Source organism: Taudactylus pleione, unplaced genomic scaffold (assembly GCF_031769625.1).
Source record: "Taudactylus pleione unplaced genomic scaffold, aTauple2 ptg000017l, whole genome shotgun sequence".
Classification (NCBI taxonomy): Eukaryota; Metazoa; Chordata; class Amphibia; order Anura; family Myobatrachidae; genus Taudactylus; species Taudactylus pleione.
In genome coordinates this window covers 2,008,599-2,032,460 of record NW_028284419.1, presented here as the reverse complement: position 1 = coordinate 2,032,460, position 23,862 = coordinate 2,008,599, and the positions used below count along the sequence as shown (strand labels likewise).

The following is a 23,862-nucleotide window of genomic DNA, read 5'->3' as shown; positions in this document are numbered from 1 at the left end:
ATTACATTAATCTAACTTTTGATTAGTCTCTATATCTTAGAAGGGGGTACCCCTTTGGTGCTTCTTTCGGAATGTCGAAGTCCATCTTCTCCCGTGACGACTTCAGGAATTGTTTCTTTGGGGCCCAGTGTATTACACTCTTCCCAGTTACTGGGAAATCTGTGAGTAATAGCACATCCATTTGATTGCTAATGATCTGGTCTGCAGGGAAACTTGACCTCTCTGTCATGGGTGAGTCAGCTACCTGGTCTGGACCTTCTCTGGGTCTGTGGTTAGCAACTCCTGTTGTTTGCACGAGGCCATACCAGCATCGCTGTCGTTCACCCTTAGTTGGCTCATGCTCTTGACAGGGAAGCAGTCAATCTGTCTCACTGCATTGCTCCACTTCTGGGTTAAGTACTATTTCCTTGTGCACAGATAGTACCATATCTAAATTATTCACCAAGTCTTCTATCCCTGACCACACGATATCTGTTCCAACCCCTTTGTCTAATTTCTTAACTTTCTTATTTTCACTGGGCATGGGAACACTATGTTGTTGCCGTGTGTGTTCATGAAATTGAGTAGGAACATGGTAGCTTCTTCTGTTTGACCTCCATTTGTAATACATTCTGCCAGAAGGATAACGCCAGTTGCGATGAGCTGCGTATCGGCTGCCTTGTATGGGAACACCTCCAGGACCAGTTGCAGGTTGTTCTTCTGGCCGTGTAGTATACAAACACATCCACTTTGGTGTCATTTGGGTTTATAAAACCATATCTGCAATGCACATTGAACCACACAACCAAACCCAGAATTCTTCTTGCGCTTGTTGATGTATTATTGCGTGGATTCGTAGTTCTGGATTGTCCTTCTGCCAAGAGTGGACCTAGTGTCTCTGCTCTTCCTGAGGGTTGGTCCTCAGCCTCAGGACTTCGGAGTTTAACGCATCGCCGTGGCATTCACATTCCAGGTGTCCGCTTTGCCAACATCGCCGACAGATAGGGCACCCCTGTTGGTCGAACTGATCTGTGGACCATCGCCCTCGTCGCTCTGGGTTTCTCCAATTTTCTCTATATGGCCTCCTCTCAGGTCCCCATCCTACTGGATTTTCCTGCTGACCTGCTTTTGAGGATTGTTTTTCCTTGGCAAGTTCGGCTACTTGTTTCCTTAAGGATTACAACGGGTCCAGTTTAAATTGCTGATTGCTTAGGGTCACCAATGCTGTTTGCGGGTAACGCTCCCAATTTCCTGACCCGGTATTTTCTCCTACAACACTGATGGCCGTCTCTTTAAAATCCAAAAATGTCGCTTCTGAATCTTCCAGCTGCAACAATCATAACTGGATTTTCACTGCTTCTTCCCTCACGCCTTCCGTGAACTGATTAATTAAGGTTTTATCAGTGTCCCGCACTTCATCTTAATCCACTTGCTGTATGGCCTTCAGGGCCTCCGGAAGAACTAAGAGCGTAATCACGAAGTGACTCTCCATGTTGCTGTTTCCTGGTATAAAACCGCATCTTCAGCTCTGATATAGTATTCTTTTCGAATGTTGTCGTTAGCCTTTCGAATATCCGTTCAACGGTGATCTTTTCTTGATTTAACTAGACACGAATGTTGCTAATGTTAATAACTTAATTATAGAAACGAAAACAAGTCCAAGTTACATAATTTTAGTTGTTTTTTCAATTGTTAAAGGAATCCAAACCGAACCTGAACCAAAACACTTACTGTAAGGGTGGTTTTACCAAAACATGACTATGATTTAGAACCAAAACCAAAACACGGGGGTCTGCGCACATGTCTACTTGATACATCCTGCCCAATGTATATCTAAATGGGAAAAAATAAACTTTTCCAAGATTCTTCTCAAGGCTAATTTTAGGAAGTTACTGCAGCCCCAGAGTTGAAACTCAAAATGCAACCATCGATGTTTAACATGTATATAGTATACATAACACATACATGTACTGTACTAAGTATAATATTTGATTTATAGGACCCAAAAAAATTATTTAGAAGCTTTTTTGTGGACAGTATATTATTAATGTATATAGATGAAGTGCACTTGGACCTGAGGTAAGTGGGGATAGAACTGTGAATGGGTGGACAAAGATCAGAGTAATGGTACCTTTTGTAGGTTTTGGACGTTCATGCTGAATGTGTCAGTGTTACAGAGAGTGGATGGCCTTATTTTGATGGGCTGAGAACTACTGTACAGGGGAGACAGGGAACATTTTTTTTTTAAGTATTTTCATTATATGCAATTCTTCGCTGGATTATGTTAGTCCAATGAGGAAAGACCACTATATACTACATAGTGATTGGTTTCCTAGAAGCAAACTCTGGAACTGCAGACTTCCCCTTCCCCTGACAGCCTTCACTGTCCAACATTATTTATAAATGACGATACATGCCTCATTTCAGACTGTCCAGCCCTTTACATATGGTGGACAGCAAATTGTTAGAAAAGGAAAACAAACATCATGTCTGCTCTCTTTGCATCACCATCTTTGTGCCAGATTTCATAAATGTCTAACATACTAAACCCCATGGTTAATTGGAACCCACCATAGTGTTTTTTCATGAGTCAGACTATTCCATGGCATTAGATACCCAGCAATCTCACCTACGAGTTTCCTGATACATTGAAACAGAAGGAGAAAGCTTTAGAAAAACTGAAGTTGTGTATTTCTTCAAATTCGATTAGATGGAAAGGCAATTTGATGCACTGTTATACAGCAGAGTGTTTCCATATTATATGTCAGACATGTTACTGAGAATAATGTTACTGTGACAGATGGATCTTCGAGTTCGGAGCATCGTGGTCACAGCATTGGTCGTACTCTATCCGCTGCTAGTTGCTGCTTATCCCAATGGAAAGGTAGAGGCAGCCTGCACTGACATGGTGCCTCAGCATCAAACCTCAACCCAAAACACCACTGCTCCTTACTCTATAACCATGTCAAAGACCACTTACCTGGCAGGAGAGAAAATCACAGGTAAATACATTCAAAACAGTTGTTTGAAGATTGCACTATATTTTATATATGTTTTATACAGAAAGAGAAGGCTCAGTTGCTAAAGGGTTAATGAGTGACGTTGATTAGTGAAAAATAAATAAAGAAAACAAATATTACAATAATGCACAATAAGTTATAGGGCAGACTTTTTTGAAATCACCTATTTGTTAGTAGTATCAGATCCAGAAGAGAAAGGCAGAATAAAGTAGGCACAAAACAGTGTAGTGAATAAATTGAAAATACTAAAACCATCACAAGGGGGTAATAATAATCTGCGAACCCTGTAGAATTTTATAAAGTGCTTATCTGAACCCAAAAGACATTAGCATTAGGGTCTGCATGTGTACTGTAGATGTATGACCAGTTTTAGTTAAGTAAAGAATCAGCCAAGAAGTGTAGAGAATATCTTGTGTAGTAAATAGAATCAAAGATTAAGATATTAAAACAATAATGAGACTGCATGAACCCCCACCCCCCAAAAAAAAAATATATATAAATGACAGTAGCTTATCTGTATTGACTAAATTGAATACTAAATCCATCATCCATGTTGTAGTATGATCTGGCCAACCTAGTGAAGCCTAGTGCTGGGTATCACTTTAGCGGGGAACCCCACACTCATTGTGCCCCCGCTTTTAGTATTTATAATTATTGTTTATTAATAAGGTGATATAAGGGTTCCATAGAGTACGTGTAATCGGTATGTAATGCCGGCTGTCGGGATGCCTCCTGTGAAAATACTAACAGCGGCATCCTGATGGTTGGTATCCCGACAGGGGTCGGGTAAGTATACTTACCCTCCCCCCCTTCTCCCCCTAACCCTCCTTTCTTGTATCCTAACCCTAACCCTCCCCACCGCGCACCCTAACTCTCCTCGTTAGTGCCTAAACCTACGTCTCCCCCCTTCATGCCTAAACCTATCCCCCCTTAGTGCCTAACCCTAACCCCCCCCAGTGGTGCCTAATTCTAACCTTCCCAGCTAGGGGTGCCTAACCCAAACCTCCCCCCAAAACCTAACACTGACCCTCTCCTCTCAGCTAACACTAAGGACGCCCCGGACTTACCTCTTTCGGGCTGCCATCCTTCAGTGTTCTGTCATCATGATTAAGATCTAATGTCCCTTGTCGGGCTTCACTTCCCGAGATTTAGACCGGTGGCATTGCGGCCGCCAACCTCATAACTACATCCTATGTACATTGTACGAGGGAAAACACAGACTACAACACACATAAATTACAGCAAGCAATTTAGCATAATCAAGTTCAGAAGATAAAGGGGAGAGGGACCTGATCACATGAGCTTACAATCTATAAGAGATATATGTGGACATAATGGGGAGAAGAGGGCAGAGGAGGACACAGACTTCAGAGTTTGGAGAAAGGGTGGTAAGACACAATGAAAAAGTGAGTTTAAGGGCATGTTTAAAGGCTGGAAGGCTGGAGTGAAGAAGAGCATTCCAGAAGTTTGGAGTGGCCATGGATAAATCCTAAACGATGGAATGGGAAGTGATCAGGGAAGGAGCTGAGGAGGCACTTGGGTATTGTTGGTACAGAGGAGGTAGCTGTATAGACCAAAGGAACTGATGAGCTCACTGAGTGAAGATCTGTAGAGGGAGAAGGAACCCAAGTACAGAACTTTGGGGGAAGTGGAGGGGAGGTGAAGGTGAGTGCAGAAACAGATATGAAATGGTATGACAAGTAGGAGATGATCCAGAAGGGAGCTGATTTACAAAGCCAAAAGGAGTTGAAGATAGCTTAGATTCAGAAAGGGTTGGAGGTCTGGGATGAGATGCAGACTTTGAAGTAGGTTTGTTTAGCGAGTGAGACAGAGGAGCTGTAGGATGAGAGCATAAACTTGAAATGGGGGAAGTCAGCATCAAACTAATATCCACCCCAAAATCAGGACCCAACTGGACAAATACACAGCTAAGACATCTCAAGAAGTGTATTTCCAAAGAAATGAGTGGCACAATAAAACCTATTTTTTCTGCATTCATCATTATTTCTTTTCTGTCACTCTAGGGGGTAAATGAAACAGACTGAAGGTATTGGCAAGTTCAGTGCAAGACTGCCAGATGTTTTAAAGCAGGGATTGGGAACCTCAGGCCCGGGTGCCGTCTAAGGCCCGCAGAATCATTTGGTCTGGCCCTCTGAGCTTTTTTCTGCTAGCCTCATCTGGCTAGTAGGTTGCTTAGAATGGCACCATGCAGCCAGAATATATACAACAGTGCCACCTGGAGCGTCCTTAGGGTGCTTCAGACTGTCACACCGCTGCCCTTACAGCTCCCTGGAGCATCCTCAGGATGCTCTGGACATTGCTGTAATCACCGGTGATTGTGGCCCCGCCCCATGTGACATCACACAGAGGGGGCATGACTTCACCGGGCCCACAATGAATGTTATATATATTAAAATGGCCCTCAGCAGAAAAAAGGTTCGCTACCCCTGTTTTAAAGTATCAGTCATTTAAAATGCAAAACCAGGTTGATTTTGACTAATGACTGCTACTTTAAAACATTAGGCAGTTTTTCTTGGAACTCGCCGATGTCTGCAGTCCGCAGCCTTTTACATTTACCCCGATATCTTCTACTTGAAATCCTCATGATATCAGATACAACCACCTGTATCAAGATTATTGTATTGTCAATTACTTCATAGAGAATGATTGCTGGAAAAATGTCTCCTCCACCCGAAAAACCACCTAAAAGTTTATATAAGCCAAAGGAAAGCAAATACATGAAATTATGACATGTCTAACTCATGTGGTAGGTGATTATAGGACTTATGAAGCTCTATCATCCCATTCATTCCCTTATCAAGCTGTTTAGCCACACCTTTGTAGACCGTGGGGATAATATGTCGGGATTTAACAATAGTAAAAGCAAAATACATCTGAAAGTAAGAATAAGTGCCAGTGACTGGGTTGCCTAGCTTGTGATCTAAACCTGTTAAGATGAGAATGTCAATATACCACCAAGAAATGTGCCTAAATATGTGAGATAACTCCTTATGGTTAAATATATTATACAATAAAAGAAGCCATGCCGGTGTCAGTGGTAATGAAGCACAGAAAAGTACTGCTGATGTATACTTATCCAACTTTACTAGAATAAACAAGTATAATGTGTGGCAAATAATTTTATCAGTAGTGCACAATGCAATGAACAAAAACATTATGGCCCATATTCAATTAGCTGCGAAAAGTCGGAATCAGTATCGGATGACGTCATTTCACAAGGCGGAAACTTTTCACCGTATTCAATTGCTAACACTATTCGCGTACGAAAAAACGCAATGAAATGTAATATGTGAAAAAGATTCGCCTCTGCATAGGTGATGAAAAAAAGTGCAAAATCGCTAATTTTGGGTGCAAAAGTGGGGAAACCACTCGGCACCCTTGGGACAGCCCCCCAATTGATCACTGCGTCAAAAAAACCCTAAAGAAAATGAGAAACACCCTAAAAAAGCACTTCAAAAAAGGAGCAGGCAAAAAAGTGCAAAGTGGGGGTACAAACTTTTAAAATAGCGAAATAGACTTTTGAGGGGTCTGCAAGTATGGGGTAGGTGTTTTTTTTGATTGCAGGTGTTTGTTTGAGGTGTGTTTTTTAAGTTTTTTAAAACTTCACTTTAGCGACTTTAAACTATGCTTGCACCCATTTTCAAGTACCCCAACTTTGACAGGACTTCTTATTTTCACAAAAAAACCCTGCTTAATGCTATTCTTCGCCACTTGTGTAAAGGTGCCAATTATAAGCAACTGACACTATTTAAGTACCCCAAATAGCTTTATTAGGGCTATTCGGGGGCATGTACTTTGATCACCAATGTTAGTGCATCTTTTAGGGGGTGTAATGCTGATTTTCCCAATTCTGACAGCATTTTTCACCTGGTTTGCATTCGCGGGATTGCGTTCTCACGTCTTTTGGAAGTGAATATGGAGAATAGCGGGGGTGCGCACGATAACTTTTCTCAGCCAAAGCACGTGATGTCGGCAAAAAGTATGGCATGCGAAAAAGTAATTGAATATGGGCCTATATTAGACAACTTATTTTTAGAAAATACTTGCAAAGTTGTATCAAGCAGTGATGATGAAGAATGAATCGCGCAACTAAAAGCAGCTGATATTATTCAAGCACATAAAAAGCATAAAAAATTGCCTGCCTATCAAACATAACATGATGATGATTAAGTTAGTAGTATGTGCACAAATGGTCACTTGAGGTCCTTAATGAACAAAACCTGGCATATCCTGCAAAGAGCGACAAGCTAAATGACTCCTCAAACCACATAACAGTTCCAAACATAATAATTAACTGATTGTATATATAGTATACATATATATATATATATATATATATATAAATATATACAGTATATATATATATATATATATATATATATATATATATATATATATGTAAAGACAACAAATCCTGCACACTCAAACTTATTGATTATTACGGGTGCTTAGTCAATGTCCAGAACACCAGACAACCAGCACACCAATTTAAATGCAAAAAATGATTTTTTTAATCCAGTTATAAAAGCCATCAGAAAAATCAGCAGCTAGCAACGTTCGTTCATATAAGCCAAAGTGCAAAAATGCAATAATGCAAATATAGTTCCATCACGGTACTCATCGTGTATGTTGAACCTTCGTTGCAGCATCAGTATGTGTGGCACGGCCCGACAGCTGTTTCAGTACCCTCCGGTACCTTCTTCCAAGGGCATAACCACAATACTGAGGCCTCCAGTCTTATAGCCCCTCTATGCCCCGCACCTGAACAATCAGCATCAACCAACAGCACTCACCTGTAGTAAAGACGTCTCACCTGGAACATCCGTAGACTGGAGCGACGCGTCCAACGGAGACCCGGAAGTGGTGCGTGCATTCCAGCGGAGCTTGAGTTCCACAGACCGGAACCGATGTTCTGGCTGTTATATGGTGCAATTAGATACATTATAGCAAGTTTTTTAATTAGTTAACTGATTATGGTGACTTATGTTGATGCTGCAAAGTTCAAGTCATGTTTCGAGGGTGCCACAAGATCAAAAACACATTAAAAAATATAAAAATTAAAAGCAAAAAAAAGAAAAACAGAACATTGAAATAAAGTGTGAAATATACTTATAAAAAAACAATTCAAATTAAGTTCTTCATTTAGTCCACAAGGTGAGACTGTTTGCAGGTCATATATCCAGTGACATTAACTCTGCAATAAGTGTTTATTACAATCATCACCTCTTGTAAGTGGGGGTATGTGACCTATTGGCATTACCCTAAATCCAAGAGGCTATGGCCCATTTCAATAAAATGCTTCGTGACTGGTGGAGTATTGCTGTTGGTTCCAACAAGTGCTTTCTGTATGGAGGATCTGTGTAGAGCATTTTGATCTTTCAACATGCGGACAATCTTGCCTACATATAATTGGTTACATCGGCACTTTATAACATACACGACAAATTTGCTTTCACAGTTCAGACAATGTCGTATCTTATAACCTCTGTTGGTTCGTGGATCTTTAAAGCAGTCACCTGTCATCATAAATCTGCAATTAATGCATCCGAACAATGGAAAACATTGTTCTTCAATGTAAGCCAAGTGTTTTGTTTTTTGATCCCCACATCTGATCTTGTCACAATATCTTTAATATTATTGCTACATCTGTAGCTAATTAGTGGCGGATCTTGACAGCTGATTGATATGGCTGGGTCCGTTTGCACAATATGCCAGTGATGTAGAATTTCCTTTTAATAATTTGTGAACAAACAGAGAAAGTTGTATTAAAAATCAGTGTCTCCGGTTGTGTATCTTTTGTTTCCTCTTTGTTGAAAAAAGTAAGTCTGTCTGTTTGTAAGCATTTTTGTGTCATGCATTTGATTTCACTGGGATCATAGTCTCTCTCTATGAATTTTTTGCCCATTTGTTGTAGAGCATTAGGTACTGTAACTCATTACTATCAGAAGTTTTCCAAGTTACACGCAATAGTTGCAAATAGGGTAAACCCCTTTTCAGAGGCCAAGGGTGAAAACTATCTGCCGCCAAGATAGTGTTTTTATTGGTTATTTTAGTATATACAGATGTTGTAAAGGAACATCTGCAATATTAACTGTGACATCCAGATAATTGATAGTTCATTTACTGAAATTAAGAGTAAACCTGACAGTACTATCGATAATGTTTAGACAGTCAAAAAACTCTGAGACTTTTCTTGCCTCCAGACCACACCATGAAGACATTGTCGATATAACATATATAAGATAAAATATATTTTGCCAAGTAATGAGTCATAATGTTTTTCTTTTCATAGATATGCATAAATAAGTTAGCATATGCCGGGGCCATATTCGAACCCATCGCGGTTCCCCGGCATTGCAAAAAGAATGTATTGTCAAACAAAAATATTTTTTATGTAATATAATGTCATTCAGTAAAATAACAAAAGCAACTGGTGGTCCTTCATAGTGTGGGCTGGAGGCGATCATCTCTCTTATGGCCTGTATTCCATCAGTGTGTGGAATATTTGTATACAAATTAACAATATCTGTTGTCACTAGTAAAATGTAATTGGAAGGAAGAGAGAAATTTCTCAACATATCCAAGAAGTGTGTGGTATTACGTACATAATAGTCAGTATTCTGTACAACTGGTTGCAATAAAAAATCGACATACTGAGAGATAGGTTGACACAATGACCCCTGTGAAGAGATAATAGGTCTACCTGGCGGACAAGAGAGAGATTTGTGTATCTTTGGTAAAATATAAAACAGTGGAATGATTGGATGTTCTTGAACTAAGAATTTAGAAAGCATCTCATCTAGCCAACAATTGGACAATCCATTGTTAATGATACCGCCAGGTAGAATCACAGGTCAATTTTTGGTAACAAGACTTCTTGAATATGTTGAGAAATTTCTCTCTTCCTTCCAATGACGTATTACTAGTGACAATGGATATTGTTAATTTGTATACAAATATTCCACACACTGATGGAATGCAGGCCGTATGAGAGATGATCGCCTCCAGCCCACACTATGAAGGACCACCAGTTGATTTTATTATTTTACTGATTGACATTATATTACATAAAAATTATTTTTTGTTTGACAATACATTCTTTTTGCAACACCGGGGAACCGCGTGGGCTCGAATATTGCCCCGGAGTATGCTAACTTATTTATGCATATCTATGAAAAGAAAAACATTATGACTCATTACTTGGCAAAATATATTTTATTTTATGTACGTTATATCAACGATGTCTTCATGGTGTGGTCTGGAGGCGAGAAAAGTCTCTAAGAGTTTTTTGACTGTCTAAACACTATCAATAGTACTATCAGGTTTACTCTTAATTCATTAAATTAACTATCAATTATCTGGATGTCACTGTTAGAATTGCAGATGATTCCTTTAAAACATCTGTATATACTAAAATAACCGATAAAAACACTCTCTTAGCGGCAGATAGTTTTCACCCTTGGCCCCTGAAAAGGGTTTTACCCTATTTGCAACTATTGCGTGTAACTCAGAGAACTTCTGATAGTAACGAGTTACCTAATGCTCTACAACAAATGGGCAAAAAATTCATAGAGAGAAGCTATGACCCCAGTGAAATCAAATGCGCGACACAAAAATGCTTACAGACAGACTTACTTTGTTGAACAAAGATGAAATAAAAGATACAAAACCGGAGAGACTGATTTTTAATACAACTTTGTTTGTTCACAAATTATTAAAAAGGCAATTCTACGTCACTGGCATATTGTGCAAACGGACCCGGCCAATCAGCTGTCAAGATCCGCCACTAATTAGCTACAGACATAGCAATAATATTAAAGATATTGTGACATGATCAGATATGGGGATCAAAAAACAAAACACTTGGCTTACATTGAAGAACTGTGTTTTCCATTGTTCCGGATGCATTAATTGCAGATTTATGATGACGGGTGACTGCTTTAAAGATCCACGAACCAACAGAGGTTATAAGATACGACATCATCTGAACTGTGAAAGCAAATTTGTCGTGTAAGTTATAAAATGCCCATGCAACCTATTATATGTAGGCAAGACTGTCCACATGTTGAAAGATCAAAATGCTCTACACAGATCCTCCATACTGAAAGCATTTGTTGGAACCGACAGCAATACTCCACCAGTCGCGAAACATTTTGTCGAAATGGGCCATAGCCTCTTGGACTTTAGGGTAGTGCCAATAGATCACATACCCCCACTTACAAGAGGTGGTGATCGTAATAAACACTTATTACAGAGTGAATGTTGCTGGATATATGACCTGCAAACAGTCTCACATTGTGGACTAAATGAAGAACTTAACTTTAATTTTTGTTTTATAAGTATATTTCACACTTTATTGCAATGTTTTCTTTTTCTTTTTTTTGCTTTTAATTTTTTTATTTTTTTATGTGTTTTTGATTTTGTGGCACCCTCGATACGTGACTTGAACTTTGCAGTGTCAACATAAGTCACCATAATCAGTTAACTAATTAAAAAACTTGCTATAATGTATCTAATTGCACCATATAACAGCCAGAACATCGGTTCCGGTCTGTGGAACTCAAGCTCCGCTGGAACGCACGTGCCACTTCGGGGTCTTCGTTGGACACGTCGCTCCAGTCTATGGAGGTTCCAGGTGAGACATCTTTACTACAGGTGAGTGCTATTGGTTGATGCTGATTGCTTCAGGTGTGGAGCATCCAGGGGCTATAAGACTGGAGGCCTCAGTATTATGGTTATGCTCTTGGAAGAAGGTACCGGAGGGTACCGAAACAGCTGTCGGGCCGGGCCCCACATACTGATGATGCAACAAGGGTTCAACATACAGGATGAGTACCATGATGGAACTATATTTGCATTATTGTATTTTTGCACTTTGGCTTATATGAACGGACGTTGCTAGCTGCTGATTTTTCTGATGGCTTTTATAACTGGTTTAAAAAACTAATTTTTTGCATTTAAATTGGTGTGCTGGTTATCTGGTGTTCTGGAAATTTGCTATATATATATTATATGGGCACAGTCATGCCCTTATATTAAGGCTGCGTAACTCTGGGTAGGGGATGGGTTTAGACTTGGATTTTGTTTTATTAGGTAGCTATTGTGCCAGAGTAGGGCCTTTTGGGGTTCAGGTAAGTTACAAAGTTACAGTTTTTAAACTGTTACCTCAAGAATGCGACATTATACAGATAGGACTTTTCAACTTGTTGCACAGCCTCAGGAAGAGCCTCCAGCAGGTGTTCTCACTGTGGCTTCACTTGGGTGCACAAAGATGGCCATCATTTGTGGGCATAGCAGCGCTGGCACACAGCAATGATGATTAGTGTGACGGATAGTGTAGGACCTGCAGAAAAGTGGGGTCCCGTGATGTGGGCTGCGGGCTTAAAATGCATTGATCAATCCATGAACCAAATCCCCATTTATTTATTTAGACATCATTGAGAGTGTTTAAACATGGTGAGTGCTGGGTTTTCTGTTTTTATTTATTTAGGCAATGTGGTCACAGGCCACTTGCACCCCAGTCCTGGGAATGGCGAGTGCAGGTCTGCACCCCAAATCTGGGAGTGGCGAGTGCAGTGGGTTTCTGACTTTGTTTATGCGGTTCATTTTTAATTAACCTTTTGTCATCATAGCTTTCCCATGCACCCCATGTGCAAACTCATTTATATTAACCTGTGTCAGCTGTCCTTTTGGTAGTATGATAGAAGCTATGTTAGGTGACTGCCTTACCTTTAAAAGCCAGTAGCTGGCAGGTGAGCTTTAAACCAGGTAACATTTTTCAGTCTAAACTATGTGATAACAGCTACCAGGTTTCCATTAGTGTGACGGATAGTGTAGGACCTGCAGAAAAGTGGGGTCCCGTGATGTGGGCTGCGGGCTTAAAATGCATTGATCAATCCATGAACCAAATCCCCATTTATTTATTTAGACATCATTGAGAGTGTTTAAACATGGTGAGTGCTGGGTTTTCTGTTTTTATATATATATATATATATATATATATATGTAATGTAGTCATGCGTCAATTATTTTAAGCTCATCCATGGCACAGTGAATGTAAATTATGAATCTTCATACATCTTTACAGTCTTTCATTTTAGTCCACAATAATGAATAATCAGGGAACATCAGTAATGAAAAAGGAGGTGTGTGAAAATCTTACTATGTTAATGTTCCTATTATGATGCCAATTTGTTAAGAAGAAAAACTATCTGAAAACAGCTGTGTAGATGCTCAGCCTGGTCAGCACCAAACTCAAAGTGGCAAGACAATTTTGCTATATTGCTCCAATAACATCATTTTTATTGCCACATAATGCAGTGATAAGAAATTAAACTTTTTGGTGCCAAACTAAGGATATTGTTAAATCGACTATTATTATAGATGTCCAGAAAACTACACCTAATAATCTGTAATATACAAGGACAAAGGGCCTCATTCAGAGGCGGTCGGAGGATGCAAGCGGTCGCTCAGAAACTGGGCGGCCGCTTGCATCCTGACCGCCCACCTCTGTTTTGGTCGTTAGGCTGTGGGTTTACACCCACAGCTCTAGCGACCGCTCCGGTGATGGTCGCAATGGTCAGAGACCATCACGACCATCGGGGCTTACGACGAGACCATAGGGTAGGGTCTCACTTGTCGTAAGCCCCGGAGAGCTTCTGGGTCTGTCAGAGCCAGAAGCTCTCCACTGGCATGTCAGTGGGGCCTCCCCCAAAGGGCAGGCGTTTCCTTGGGAACGCCTCCATTTGGGCTGCCACCCCCCCGGCCCGCCTTCCAAACGGGGCGAGCTGTCAATCAACATCGACAGCTGCCACCTTTGGAAAGAGACCCACTACGACCGGCGCTGTCGGTCGTAGCGGGTCTCACGCATGCGCACGAGGGAGCCGGCTCCCTCGTGCGCATGCGCACTGGCCAAACATCGAGGCGGCCGTGCGGTCGTAGACCGTACGGCCGCCTCTGAATGAAGGCCAAAGATCCTTTGAAGAGAGCTGACAGGGAGGTTACTGTATATTATTTCTAATATTATTTGTAATGAAAATTATATTACATCTATTCAAGTGATGCAACTATGTTTTTAAAACTTATTTTTTTGTTATTAACAGTCACACTGACAAATACATCAGCAGACAACCCAATTGAAGGTTTCATGATTCAGGCCCGACAACCAAACAGTAGCACCCCACTTGGCTCATTCCAGATAAGTGGCTCAGAGGTACAGACCCTAACTTGCACCACTGCTGCGGTGAGTAGTTGTACAGCGCCATCAGCATTCCGCTATGTCTATGGACAAGTACCTAATACTTAAGATATCAGTCTTCATTGGCTTAACTACCATAGGTGTAAGGGGTGCAGCTGCTATGGGGCCGAGAGCTGAGGGGGGCCCATCTTCCTTGTCAATGTTACATAGGTTATATATATTTTTCACCATTATGTGGTATATAAGGGCCCTTCAAAACATTTGCTATGGGGCCTTCAAATACCTAGTTATGCCCCTGTCAGTCTGTATATTTTATTATATTTCCTTTTTCAGTTGTTAGTAAAATATGTTCATCGAATTTCATACTTGACTTCTAAATTTGTAATCGCAGCAATTATGCAAAACTATTGACTGCATTATACATAAGCTATAAAAAACTATAATATAGTATTGGTAATAATAGATATTATATTAATTATATAATTATTATTATCGATTATTTTCACTTTTCATAACTGTTGATAGAAATAAGTTAATATGACTTTTCTGTAATAAAAATAGTGCCCTTCAAAATAGTGCCTGGAACAATCAGTCCATACCCATGATAATCACAGCCCATGCTCTGATCTGACAGACTACTCCTCTTTACATAGCAAGGCTCCTCTTTTTTTGACACCAGGGAGTAAGTTTACTAATGTGAGAGTTTTTATAAGTGAGTTTTACAAGAGATGTTGCCCATAGCAACCAATCAGATTCTAGCTATTATCTTCTAGAAGGTGCAAGTTAAATGTTAAGTAGAATCTGATTGGTTGCTAAGATCACTTTTAAAACTCACTTCTAAAAACTCTCACTTTAGTAAATTTTTCCCCCAGGACTTCATACATAGTGAATGTGCCACAATTTGTGAAGGTTGTTAATAAAATAGAACCCACTTTTGAAGCACTAGACCCCCCCTACAAAGGTGCGGTTCAACTAGTTGGTAAAGGCTTACATATATCAGTTTATTAAAATATTCCAATAAAAATCATTCAATAAAACATGTATCAAATTATTCTGTTGATTGCCAAAGAGAGCTCAGTTCATAATACTAACTAGCAGCATTATTATGATTAGCTGCATTATTGGTAAATAACAATCAGCACAATTAGTGAGCACATATCTACTGTACATAACATTAGTAACCCATATAATCTAAAAAAAACTCTTGCAAAATTCCACAGCGTTGTTAGTAAGCCAGGCTCTTCACAAATTGGATGACAGTGCTTGATGCTCAGCTCCTTTTTGAGTTAGGGCCTGATTCAAAGATACTGTAGATGCTAATGCGATTTTAATGCAAATCGAGAGATTGTTTGCCATTACAAGCCGCACTGCGCCCTCGCAGCGTTCGCACTGCGATTACGGATACACAGAGGATCCCATCACAAAGTAACTGACAGGTTGTCAGCGTTTGGTGGTGGTAACGGGGAGTGGTCAGAAAAACGGAGCTGTGTCTGTCCATTTAAACGCTGTTACATGGGCATGCATAAATTAGCAAGTGCATACACAGCTCTGCGTGTCAGAAGAGCTTCCAAGGCTGCAGCAGGTCAGACCTTCCGCAAGAGTAAGATGGCCACCGATGTGCATCGATGTTACCGATATTTATGCAGGTATGCGTCGTTGCACGCAGGTAAGAAGGCAGCAGTGGGCGTCTTTATGCTCGAGTGACCTTTGCTAACATTAGCATATGTTTGCTGCTGCATTGCCTATGAAATCGTAGCTGCGATCATATTAACGTCCGTCTCTGAATCAGGCCCTTAGTTATTATTTATTTTTGGTTCTTAATAAAATACTAAGATATGTAATGTAATTGTATTGTTTTACAGAGTGCAGTGAGTCACACGTCTGACAGTGCAAAAAGCGTTGTGCAGGTGACATGGATAGCGCCGAGCACTAACATCTCCAACATCCAGCTCAGGTGATGGAATGAAATTGGCAGAAGGTTGGGTATCAGTAAAATGCAATTTTTTGACTTTGTACTTTCTGTGCAATGAAACATCTGGTTCTGTAGTTAGGGTTGGTTTGCAAACAGCTTCATGTTCCTTTCATATGATCATTTTACTTATATCTTTACAGGGCCACAGTTGTGCGTAATCTGTCCATTTACTGGACAAATGTTGTTGGTCCAAATCTCACGTATGCTGGTTCCCAAGGATCCCAGATCTTGGTAAGTAAATGTGTAGGATTTATCTGCCTTAGTTAAAATGTTTTTATATATGCTCAGCAGGCATATAGATGGGCCCAGCTTCATTGTTTCTCATAGCGCAGTGAGTCGCGCCATGCCACCTGAGACGCCTTCCCGCTGTCGGGAACGCGCAATAGCGTCCCCATTCAATCCCATAAAGATGCACTCCTGCGATCGAGGACGCGTGAGTGCGTCTCCATAGGGTTGAATGGAGACACACTCCCATGATCGGGGATGCGCCATAGCTAAGCATGGCGCATAGCACAATTCGCGAGTACATTTGTGCCGCAGTCAGCAACAAACTTAGCATGATTCGCGAGTACATTTGTGCCGCAGTCAGCAAAAAACTTACTGGGCACATCTGTATAGGAAGGGAATTAAATAAATATATACAAATTAAAGATTTTGAGACTTTATATGCAGGTTAATTACAGATTTATCCAAATAGATACATACATATATATATTAAGCAATCCTGTGCCAGCGCCGTTATTAAACATCATAAAAAGATAAATATGCTGAAATTGTTTTGTTTTTGTTATCAGATTAAATATTTATAGCTTGTAGCATAGACTAATTTTCAACATCTATGTACCTTAAGTATTATTTTTAAATGAAAAATATTAACATCATAACAGTGGCAACCAGTTCTTCCTTTAAGCAACTGTTGGGCACACTAATGTAAGATCCAGTAATGTTTTTAGGAAGTGGAGAAAGGAGGAATTACCTTGCTTTGAAACCTCTTTTCTTCATTTTATACTGTAAAGCCGGGTACATACGGAACGATATGCTCCATGAGCGATATCGTTCAGTGTTGTCCCCTCTCCTGCCGGGCTAAATGTAATTCCCAATAATGAGCATACACACTGAACGATATCGTTCAGTGACGTCACCGGCTGCATCCCCGAACTTGCAGAATCTGGCGATATAGCAAGTACAGCCGATGAAAGATATCGTAAACGATCCGCGGGAGTGCGCATCATTAACAATGTCTTGCATACACAGGGAATGATATTGAACGGTATGAACGATAATGATATCACTATCGTTCATATCGTTCACAATATCGTTCCGTGTGTATGCAGCTTAAGTCTAAACACAAATTTTGATCAAATAACTTTAATACAAACCTAATACATGATTGTAACTTTTACTAAATAAAATTAAATACATTTTTCAGATGTAAAAGCAGCAGTTCGGAGAACTGCAATAGTCACTTCAGTTTAATGATACTGTACAATGAGATGTGCCATTCATGTATGTACATTCTGTGGTTATGCTCCAACAAAGTGCAGCAGAAAAGAGATGACAGGTGTCAGGGCTGTTTCCTGGAATTTTCTGCTATCAGTCTTTTTGGATAACAATTACAACATTACCTTAGTAGATGGGGCATTGCAGCACCATATAATCCTATGGGGATTACTGAGCCACAGTACATATTGAGATCCATATGTAAGGCGGTAAGCCTCCTCCCACCCCCAGTCTAATAAAATTAACGTAATCTTAATTTACCCCATTAAAGCAGTACTTCCTTATTCACAAAATTACCTACCATAATCCATACCACCTCCTTCCCATACTCTAACATAATTGTTATAGACGTACGTGCCTACCCTCCCGATTTGGCCGGCAGCCTCCCGAATATTGGGTGCTGCTCCCGACCCCCCCGGAAAGGCAGGTAAGCCTCCCGGCAGCCGCCGACCCCTCCTGCCCCCCCCCACGATTAAATGAGAATCCCACGCAGCAGTGGGGCCAGTGACGCGATTCACATCATTTTGGCCCAGCCCCTGCTTCGAGATTCTCGGCATTGTGTGGCGGGGGTGAGCCCAAAATCATGTGATCTCGTGGCCATGTCCCCACTCCAGCCACAAACGCCGGCCACGCCCCCGATTTTGCCGATCTGGCTGCAGCTTCCCGGAAAGGGCAGCCAGAGTGTCGGCATCTCTGGTTATAGATCTCTTCTGTCCCTCTACTGTTGCAGCCAATGTGTACAGTAGCTGCCTGTCAGGCAGGTCCAGCCAAAGCTGCTGCTGTTAGTGAGGTGGAGGTAGCACCATGCCGAGACATGGGCTGTGCAGCTATTGCTGCTGAGTCCTCGGAGGAGTAAATGAATGCTGGACTCCCTCATTGCTCTCTGTGTTATTGCAGCTTCTGAGGCAGATGCAGATCTGGCTACCTCTCTGTCACCTATTTCCATCTGCCACACATGTAGAACATGCCCCTTTTGACCCCTCCCCCCTTCCCTGTCATCCCTGCTTTGATGCCAGGGCATGCTGGCACTTGTAGTTCTCCAAGTGCCATCATGACCTGGCAGGATTGCTGGGGCCAGTTATTCACCTGTAAAAAAGAATATAATTTATACATTACCTCCATACCCACCACCGCCATGGGTAAATAAAAGTCCTGGTGCTTTTGGCACAAGGGCTTGAACTATCCCGGAGGCAGGCCTGCATTTTTTTTTGCATGCCCTGGGGGAATCCAGCCCTGGTGACAATTGGCCTAGGGATGGTGAACTCATGGTGTGGATACCCTCACATTGCGGGTCTCATGTTTATAGTTCCACTAGCCCTGGTTGGTCAAGCCGGTATACGGTCTTTAGGTCTACATTGTCTAGATAGACAGTGTTTAGGTAGACAATGGAAGATAGACAGGCAATAGATAGGCAGGGACTGAAGATCGACAGGGTCTGAAGGTTGACACACTAAAGGTCGACTGGTGACAAGGTCGGCAGGTACTGAAGGTCGACAGGCAATAGGTCGACAGGGACTGAAGGTCGACAGGTACAGAAGGTCGACAGGCAATAGGCCGACAGTGACTGAAGGTCGACAGGCAATAGGTCAACATGCAATAGGTCGACAGGGTCTGAAGGTCGACAGGGCCAGAAGGTCGACACATTAAAGGTTGACTGGTAACAAGGTCGACAGGTATGAAGGTCGACAGGGTCATTATGTCGACATGCATATAGTCAACATGCAAATGGTTGACACATGTCAACACTCATATAGTCGACATGAAAATGGTCGACACTCATATAGTCGGCATGCAAATGGTCGACACTCATATAGTCGCAATGGAAATGATCGGCACTCGTATAGTCGACATGCAAATGGTCGACACTCGTATAGTCGACATGCAAATTGTCGACGCATGCCGCCGCTTGTATAGTCAACATGAAAATGGTCAACACTCATACAGTCGACATGCAAATGGTCGACACTCATATAGTCGACATGCAAATAGTCGACACATGTTTTTGTTTGTTTTTTTGCCCTAATCTTTATTCCTAACCCTCCTCTTGGTGCCTAACCCGAAGTGCCTAACCCTAACCGTCGGGGTAAGTGCCTGACCCTAACCATCAGAGTAAGTGCCTAACCCTAACCGTCAGGGTAAGTGCCTAACCCTAACCGTCGGGGTAAGTGCCTAACCCTAACCGTCGGAGTAAGTGCCTAACCCTAACCGTCGGGGTAAGTGCCTAACCATAACCGTCGGGGTAAGTGCCTAACCCTAACCGTCGGGGTAAGTGCCTAACCATAACCGTCATGGTAAGTGCCTAACCCTAACCGTCGTGGTAAGTGCCTAACCCTAACCGTCGGAGTAAGTGCCTAACCATAACCATCGGGGTAAGTGCCTAACCATAACCGTTAGGGTAAGTGCCTAACACTAACCGTCGGGGTAAGTGCTTAACCCTAACCGTCGAGGTAAGGGCCTAACCCTAACCGTCGGAGTAAGTGCCTAACCCTAACCATCGGGGTAAGTGCTTGACCCTAACCCTGACACAGACCCTAAGAAAAAAAAAGTGTCGACCATTTGACTGTATAAGTGTCGACCTACTGTCTGTCGACCTTCATACCTGTCGACCTTGTTACCAGTCGACCTTTAGTGTGTCAACATTTAGTGTGTTGACCTTCTGACCCTGTCGACCTACTGCATGTCGACCTTCATACCTGTCTGCCTTGTTACCAGTCGACCTTTAGTGTATCGATCCTCTGATCCTGTTGACCTTCAGTCCCTGTTGACCTACTGCCTGTCGACCTTTAGTACCTGTCGACCTATTGCCTGTCGACATTCTGTACCTGTCGACCTACTGCCTGTTGACCTTCATACCTGTCTACCTTGTTACCAGTCGACCTTTAGTGTATCGATCCTCTGATCCTGTTGACCTTCAGTCCCTGTTGACCTAATGCCTGTCAACCTTTAGTACCTGTCGACCTATTGCCTGTCGACCTTCTGTACCTGTCGACTTACTGCCTATTGACCTTCAGTCACCTGTCAACCTTGTTACCAGTCGACCTTTAGTGTGTCGACCTTCAGACCCTGTCGACCTTCAGTCCCTGTCTATCTATTGCCTGTCTATCTTCCATTGTCTACCTAAACACTGTCTATCTAGACAATGTAGACCCATTGAACCATACCCGGTCAAGCCTAATGCTGGTAAAGGAAATATCGGGAGGACCCCATGTATCTTTTCCCCCTGATTTTTCCTATACCATACTAGGTACATGTGCTAGCGCTAGTTAAGCTTAGATCTGCCTCACATTGCCAGAAATAGATGCCGAGTTAGAGGCTAACTTGCAACCTATTACATTCCATTGAAACTCTTTATAGTCACTGGAACAATTTTGTACAGGATATATCGTGCTCTGGAGCGGTAATGATGTCAATGGCAAACGTACATAGGAAAGCAATTTAGAAGTGTATTATTGGCCTTAATAAAAGTATTTAGGGTACTTAAATTGCGTCGGTTGGCTGCAGGGCCGGACTGGCTATCGGGCACTTCTGGCATATGCCACAAGGGCCAATGGCTTAAGGGCCAGTTCGAGAAGGGGGGAAGGGAAGAGACCCCCGCCCTGCACCCAACGGCTCAGGAATCATTAAGATTTCACGGAGACGGAAGGGGTGGAGGCATGAATGGGACTGCGGCGGCTGTGCTGGGCCGGAAATTGACGGGGGCGTGCCGCGAGGCAAGACCCCGTGACTCGCGACATGCCCCCTTGCTTTAAACATGCCCCGTTAACAGGTAAGTGCAGGGCGCACTGCAAGGGCTGAAATACAGCCCCAGTCCATCCTTGGTTGGCTGTAATTTGGGTATATGAAAAATATTGAAAAATTATAGAAAGCTATTTTTTTCCAGGAAATTACTGCTGCATGTAAATTGTGGGTATGTTATGGGTGCAAGTATATTTTGGTGTCGTAAAAGCGCACTTTTAAAAAAAAGCAAAAAAACCCCACCTGCTGCAGCCACGTTCAGTATTTAAAACACCTGTCGCATCCACACAGCCCCCCCGAAATACCAGACAGGTTAAACCCATTTTCAACTATTTTTTCTCACCCAATACTTGACAGGTAATTTTGGGCCAATTACGCAAATTACATACAACTTTGGGGTAATTTATTATTGGGGGGTGTTCAAAGGGTTCTGAAAGAAATCCCCAAATTTTTAGCCATAAATAGGGATTTAGCATTTTTTTTTTCACTTACCCTGAGATGGTGAAAGCTTATCGTGGGTGTGATAATATTGTGCAAAAATCGGTTATAATCGGCCAATATTATCGCCGCCAATTTTATCACCGCTAATTATATACGGCCCCATAAAGGATAATAAACAATATAGTACAGTATATTAAAATTTAATCTAATGTTTAAGTACTATTTTCTTGATAACCATTTTATTGTTTATGAGTTATTTTTAACTTTTAAACTTTTTTTTATATTCACTCACCCAAGATATCTTCAGTTTGGAACTGGGTAGTGATAGAACAACATGTAGCCAATCAGATCACAGGAAAGTGCACATCAGCACAATTTGTTTTATTCAATGGCTTAACCACTCATTTCATTACTGTATGTTAGTGATGATAGAGCTACAAGTAAAACAAATGCTCCGAAAACCACTGTCCCTGGGAATCCTATTACTCTTTGCTGTGAATTAGTAGCGGCAAATGTTTACACTGCCGGGTTTGACTGAGTTTACGCATGTGTACGGAGAGTGCCAGAGGGGATGGAGGGATTCTCAGGGATCCCTTTTTGCAATCCGGACCTTCTTCCCATAAGAAGAAGCGGGGCTCTGGGAACTAACGCCATATGAAGAAAACTTTCAGTTTATGAGTTTGATGAATACCAGGTGGCCACTTCGGACCACTAATGGTGAATAGGCCAGTTACTTAAAAGATGCAGAAACTATTGTACATTGTAACATGTATAAAAGGCCTGTTCAGCTTAAAGGTGCGTATCCACTACGCGATCCAGGAAAGACAGTACGATTATGACATCGTAATCATACCTTATTTCCCCATCCCCCTGCAGGGCCTACACTGAACGATCAGTCATTCAATGTAGGCACCCTCCATTATTCCTGAACATGGTCCATCTGTCGTTATCGGCAGTTTGACCGGCATGTTCAGCCGATGATTGATGTCGGAAACGACCAGTGGGAGCGTGCATCGCTGGTTGTTTCTGACATTATTGTGCACGATTAATGGACGACTGAACAATAACGATGTTATCATCATTCAGTTGTCCATTAATAGCGCGTAAGATACGCGGCATAAGGAATAGAAACAAAAAACATAACAGTAAGAAAACAATTACCGTCATGTTGCATACAACTTTTATTAGACTTGGCATCTAAAACATGACTTTAATCTTTAAACATTTTCATCTAACCCCAGTCATATTCTGCATATTTTTATTTGCCCTTTATTCATAAAACATATTTGTCTTTTAGGCTTCTTTGTATATAATGTGTACAAGTATGCTGATCACTGTCCTGATTTCTACCCGACTCTGAAGACTTCTCCACAGATATTTTAAGATGAACACCTACAGTATGTTTCTGGACTTACAGTAAAAGACGACATAGTAGACCATAACCAAGACAAATCATTTGATACCTCAAAATCCAAACTATTGGCAAAAGCACAGGCTTTAAATGGATCAGAGAAAGCAAATGGAGCGATTGAGCCAAGGTTAAAGCCATGGCACTTCTAGCAGTTGGTGTGAATCCTATCCACTTATGTTGCTTTTTGTGACATTTTAATAAATTTTTGAAATGCTACAGTACTAATGCCCAAATATATAATAATTCTGATCAAAAGAACGATACATAGTTTTATAAAAAACTCCAAAAGAGATTCCAGTTAAAAAAATACATTTGCATTAAACCATCTGGTTCAATTAGCTCTTTTTGGGAAAAAACTGTCATTTGAGTTTTGATCTTTATATATCTGGAAAAATATATTTCATGATAAATTTCAAAGTCTTAAAACAGGTAATGAGTAAATGATCTGTAAACTGCACAGTACTGTACACCTGACCTCTACCACACTGGAATATTCCCTACAGTTTGATGAGCATAAGAACAGGGTGCACATTTTGAGCCATTAGCTCTGGAGCAGGCTATGATTATTGCTCATTTTGTCTGGCTC

At 41.4% G+C, this 23,862-nt stretch overlaps 1 protein-coding gene across 3 annotated transcripts in view; it reads left to right on the top strand.

The window, feature by feature from the left end:
* LOC148540748 (ferric reductase 1-like) overlaps positions 1–23,497 on the top strand; it is a 52,408-nt gene extending 28,911 nt beyond the window's left edge. For all 3 annotated transcript variants that reach the window (XM_088481568.1, XM_088481573.1, XM_088481580.1), the window contains 5 exons: positions 2,780–2,981; positions 14,123–14,262; positions 16,080–16,171; positions 16,330–16,420; positions 23,163–23,497. In XM_088481568.1, coding sequence (XP_088337694.1) covers positions 2,780–2,981; positions 14,123–14,262; positions 16,080–16,171; positions 16,330–16,420; positions 23,163–23,225 — 588 coding nt within the window. In that variant the 3' untranslated portion in view covers positions 23,226–23,497. The remainder of the gene's footprint in view (positions 1–2,779; positions 2,982–14,122; positions 14,263–16,079; positions 16,172–16,329; positions 16,421–23,162) is intronic.
* Positions 23,498–23,862: the final 365 nt, after the last annotated feature.